The sequence below is a fragment of the Charadrius vociferus genome, unplaced genomic scaffold, assembly GCF_000708025.1.
Source record: "Charadrius vociferus isolate BGI_N301 unplaced genomic scaffold, ASM70802v2 scaffold1160, whole genome shotgun sequence".
Taxonomy (NCBI): Eukaryota; Metazoa; Chordata; class Aves; order Charadriiformes; family Charadriidae; genus Charadrius; species Charadrius vociferus.
This window is the reverse complement of record NW_009646431.1, coordinates 2484-7645: the sequence shown is the minus strand read 5'-3', so window position 1 is coordinate 7645 and position 5162 is coordinate 2484. Positions and strand designations below refer to the sequence as shown.

The 5162-nt window shown below is 60.7% G+C and overlaps 1 protein-coding gene across 1 annotated transcript in view; it reads right to left on the bottom strand.

Annotated features, from left to right (window-relative positions):
• The window catches only part of LOC104283294 (proto-oncogene vav-like), a gene marked incomplete at its 5' end in the record, with an annotated part of 10906 nt that overhangs the window by 3490 nt on the left and 2254 nt on the right, over positions 1 to 5162 (bottom strand). The window contains 9 exons of the mRNA XM_009881453.1: positions 1061 to 1193; positions 1330 to 1375; positions 1435 to 1519; positions 1994 to 2190; positions 2286 to 2403; positions 3163 to 3264; positions 3381 to 3490; positions 3993 to 4125; positions 5056 to 5141. Of these exons, the coding sequence (XP_009879755.1) occupies positions 1061 to 1193; positions 1330 to 1375; positions 1435 to 1519; positions 1994 to 2190; positions 2286 to 2403; positions 3163 to 3264; positions 3381 to 3490; positions 3993 to 4125; positions 5056 to 5141 (1010 nt within the window). The remainder of the gene's footprint in view (positions 1 to 1060; positions 1194 to 1329; positions 1376 to 1434; positions 1520 to 1993; positions 2191 to 2285; positions 2404 to 3162; positions 3265 to 3380; positions 3491 to 3992; positions 4126 to 5055; positions 5142 to 5162) is intronic.

Genomic DNA, 5162 nt, shown 5'->3' with positions numbered 1-5162 from the left:
TGTGGGGGTTCAGCATGGCCATGGGGGTCAGTCCCCGTTGTGGGGGTCCAGCCTGGCCATGGGGGTCCAGCCCCACCATGAGGGTCTGACTCATCTCCATTGTAGGGGTTCAGCATGGCCATGGAGGTCCACCTCTACCATGGGGGTCTGTCCCCACTGTGGGGTTCTGTCCCCGTTGTGGGGGTTCAGCATGGCCATGGGGGTCCAGCCCCATAGTTGGGGGTCGGTCCCCGTTGTGGGGGTCCAGCCTGGCCATGGGGGTCCAGCCCCACCATGAGGGTCTGACCCATCTCCATTGTAGGGGTTCAGCATAGCCATGGAGGTCCACCTCCGCCATGGGGCTCTGTCCCCGCTGTGGGGGTCTGCCCCCGCTGTGGGGGTTCGGCATGGCCATGGGGGTCCAACCCCATGGTTGGGGGTCAGTCCCCGTTGTGGGGGTCCAGCCTGGCCATGGGGGTCCAGCCCCACCATGAGGGTCTGGTCCATCTCCATTGTAGGGGTTCACCATGGCCATGGGGGTCCAGCCCCATAGCAGTTTTTCTCCATAGTGGAAGTCCATCCCAGTATGGCCATAGTGGTTGGCCTCCACCATAGAAGTCCATCCCAGCATCGCCATACTGGTGTGCCCCTATAGTGGAGGTCCATCCCAGTATGGCCATACTGGTGTGCCCCCATAGTGGAGGTCCACCCATCATTGCCATACTGGTGTAGCTCCATAGGGGAGGTCCACCCAGCATCACCATAATGGTGTCCCTCCATAGCGGAGGTCCACCCAACATCACCATACTGGTGTGCCCCCATAGTGGAGGTCCACCCATCATTGCCATACTGGTGTAGCTCCATAGGGGAGGTCCACCCAGCATCACCATAATGGTGTCCCTCCATAGCGGAGGTCCATCCCAGTATGGCCATAGTGGTCTGCCCCATAGCAGAGGTCCATCCCATCATCACCGTGCTGGTGTGCCCCCATAGCGGAGGTCCACCCATCATCACCGTAATGGTGTGCCCCCGTAGTGGAGGTCCATCCCAGTATGACCAGGAGGTTCCCGTCCCCACCTGCCACCAGAGCTGCTCAGCCTCCGCCACTGTCACCTCCACGACGTCCCCGGGGCCGAGGCGGAGGGCAGGACCCACGGCCCCCGGCGGCGGTGGGACCCCGTTGTAGGGCTGATGGGCCTCCATCTTGGGCAACCCTGGAAGGAGGACCCACGGGAGGGGGAATGGTGGTTGTGGTGGTGGTGAAGAGGTGAACCCACACTTGTGGGGCACCAAACACCCCCCAAAAACCACCCGGCCCCACACATCCCAGCCCCCCCACGTTGTCCTCACCCAGGTCTCCCCGCTTCTTCTCAGGGCCGGGCCTCTGCGATTTGTTCTGAGGAGTAACGAGATCTTAATTAATTGGGGGGACAACGGGGACACGACGCCCCCCACCGGGACCTCCCCGCTCCCAAATTTGGGGTCTTTCAGCCCATTTTGACCACTTTCGCTGTTACCTTCCTCGTGCCAGAGCCGGAATCTGTGGGGCGGAAGAGGAAACGGTCGTTAGTCGGAGGGTGTGATTAACCTCTGATTAACACTTGGGGCTAATTAGGCCCCCCAGGGGGTCGGGAGGCCATGGGTAGGGTATCCCATAATGCCCGGCTCCACCCCGGGGCGTGGGCCGCCCTTTAAAGCCTTTCTCCACCTGGGCCACCCCTATCCCACAATGCCCTGCGCCATGTCGGCCATCTTGTGTCCCACAACGCCCTTGTCTATGTCGGCCATCTTGTGTCCCACAATGCTTTGTCCACGTCAACCATCTTGTATCCAACAACTCCCTTGTCTATGTCGGCCATCTGGTGTCCCACAATGCTTTGTCCACGTCAACCATCTTGTATCCCACAATGCCCTGCGCCATGACGGCCATCTTGTGTCCCACAACACCCTTGTCCATGTCAGACATCTTGTATCCCACAACGCCCTTGCCCATGTTGTCCATCTTGTGTCCCACAATGCTTTGTCCACGTCAACCATCTTGTATCCCACAATGCCCTTGCCCATGTTGGCCATCTTGTGTCCCACAATGCCCTGCTCCATGCCAACCATCTTGTATCCCACAATGCCCTTGCCCATGTTGGCCATCTTGTGTCCCACAACACCCCTGTCCTTGTCGGCCATCTTGTATCCAACAACGCCCCACTCTCCACCCTGCAGTGCCCCGCTCCCCAACGCCATGATGCTCCGTTCCCCATCCCTCCATGCTCCACTCCCCCGCCATCCCATGATGCCCCGTGCTCCCCCACTATCCCATGATGCCTCTCACCAGCGCCGCCCTTGCCGCAGGTCCCCAGTCGCCCCAGACATTCCTTGTGCGCAGGGGCCCGGCACCGGCTGCAGCGATACCCCTGGTAGAACGTGCCCCTGAGGGGACAGCAGGACATGGGGGGGGGACACAGGGTCATGGTCAGCATGAGGGGACATCCGTTGGCCCACCTGCACCCACCCACCTCAGCCCACCCAGGACTGACCCGATCCTCCACCCATGTGGGTCTTGGGCCAACCCAGTCCTTGACCCACCAGGTTCTTGGCCCATGTTGGCCTTGGCCCCACCAGGATCAACTCACCTCGGTTTTAACCCACCCATAGATTGACCCACCTTGGTGGTGGCCCACCCAGGACTCAACCCACCCAACGCTTGACCCACCCTGGTCTTGACTCACCTTGGCTTCCACCCAATGCTTGACCCACCTTGGCCTTCACCCAATGCTTGACCCACCTTGGCATCCACCCAGTCCTTGACCCACCTTGGCCTCCACCCAGTCCTTGACCCACGTTGTCCTCCACCCAATGCTTGACCCACCTTGGCCTTGGGGCCACTCAGGGCTTGACCCAACAGCTCCTTGACCCACCCAGGCCTCAGCCCACTCCAGATTTGACCCACGTTGGCCTTGGCTTACCCAGGACTCAACCTATCCAATCCTTGACCAGCTCAGACCTTGACCCACCCAAGGCTTGACCCACCTTGGCCTCAACTCACCCAAGGGCTTGACCCATCAAGACCTCATCCCACCTCCAATCACCTACCTGGGGCTTCCTCTGCTCCCAGAGTCCCGTCCAGTCCCCCCCTACCAGCTGACCCTGTCCCCCAGGAGAGTGGGGGACATGATTTTGGGGTCCTACCTCAGCAACATCTGGCAGGCCTTGCAGGACGTGGTGTCCTCAAAGGAGAACATCTGGAATTCATGGCCGTCGGCCAGGGCGTGCTCGGGGAAGATGTTGGAGCTGGCAAGAGATGGGGGGGAAATGGGTCCGGTGGGGTCAAATTGCCCCACCCCCCCGGGGTCACACAGCCCCCAGTGGGGCAGGTCCCCCCAACCCCTGGGTGCAGAGGCACGTACAGGGCCATCTCGAACTGCTCCAACCACTTCTTCTTCAGCTCACGGGTCTTGAAGAAGAGCTCATAGCCCTGAAGGCCGGCCGTGTCGATGAGCAGAAAGGTGTGGGTCCACTGTGGGCACGGTTGGGGGTCAGCAGCGCCCACACGCCTGGGTTCACTGCCACCCAGACATCTGGGGTCACTGGGGACCACATTCCTGGGGCCACCAGGCTTCAGTGTGTCCATTAAGGATCTGGACACTTGGGTGCATCAAGGACTTGGATGAACAGGTCCACCAGACCCGGACACTTGTGTCCACCAGAGATTGGGGGTCTGGGGTGACCAGACCTGGACACTTGTGTCCACCAGAGACCGGGGTGCTCAGGTCCACCAGACCTGGACGCTTGTGTCCACCAGGGACCAGGATGCTCAGGTCTACCAGACCTGGATCCTTGGGACCACCAGGGACCTGGACACCTGGGGCCACTGAGAAGCGGACACGTGAGTCCACCAGGGTTTAATAGGTCCACCAAGGATCTGGGACACTTGGGCTCACCAGACCTGGATCCTTGGGACCACCAGGGACGTGGACACCTAGGTTCATTGGGAAGAGGACACCTGGGTCCCAGGATACCTTCTTGCCATCGCGGGGGCCAAGGCCACCGTCTCGCAGTTGGTGGCTCTGCAGGTCCACGACATCTTTGGTCTCGTAGGAGTCCCCACGGCGCTTGCAGATGATCAGGGCCTTGTCCAGGAGGAAGCCATACCTGGGGACAGAGATGGGGGTGACATTGGGTTCCCAAGGCCACCACGCGCCTTGGGATGTCCCCACCACTGCCCTGGTGTGGCCTCTGCTCTGTGACAGGGGTGGCCCCACCGTGTCACTGTGTTCCCATCCTTATGTCCCTGTGAGTGTCTTGATGGGGGTCCCCGTTTTCCTGTGTCCCCATGGTGTCCCTGTGGTATCTCCATGTCCCCAAGGGCGTCCTCACATCTCTCTTTTCCTCATGTCCACATGATGTTCCCATGATGTTCCTGTGGTGTTCCCATGTCTCTGTGAGTGTCCCCACAGTGTCCTTGTGATGTCCCCATGGCTGTCCCCAGGTTCTTGTGGTGTTCCCGTGTCCCCATGGGTGTCCCTGTGGCTTTCCCATGGGTGTCCCCATGTTCTTGTGGTGATCCCATGTCCCCATGGATGTCCCTGCAGCTTTCCCATGGGTGTCCCCAGGTTCTTGTGGTGATCCCATGTCCCCGTGGGTGTCCCTGTGGCTTTCCCATGGGTATCCCCAGGTTCTTGTGGTGTCCCCATGGATGTCCCTGCAGCTTTCCCATGGGCGTCCCCAGGTTCTTGTGGTGTCCCCATGGATGTCCCTGCAGCTTTCCCATGGGTGTCCCCAGGTTCTTGTGGTATTCCCATGTCCCCATGGGTGTCCCCCAAGTTCTTGTGGTGTTCCCACATCCCCATGGGTGTCCCCAGGTTCTTGTGGTGTCCCCATGGATCTCCCTGCAGCTTTCCCATGGGTGTCCCCAGGTTCTTGTGGTGTTCCCACATCCCCATGGGTGTCCCCAGGTTCTTGTGGTGTCCCCATGGATGTCCCTGCAGCTTTCCTGTGGGTGTCCCCAGGTTCTTGTGGTGTTCCCATGGCCCCACGGATGTCCCCACGGATGTCCCCACGGTGCCCCTCGCCCCGTCTCACCTGTCCACCTTGGAGCGCCTCTCGGTGCTGGAGACCTTCAGCTCTCCGTCGATTTTGGGGCGCCCGAACTGCGCCAGGGACTGTGGCTGTGCCGGACATCAGCAGGG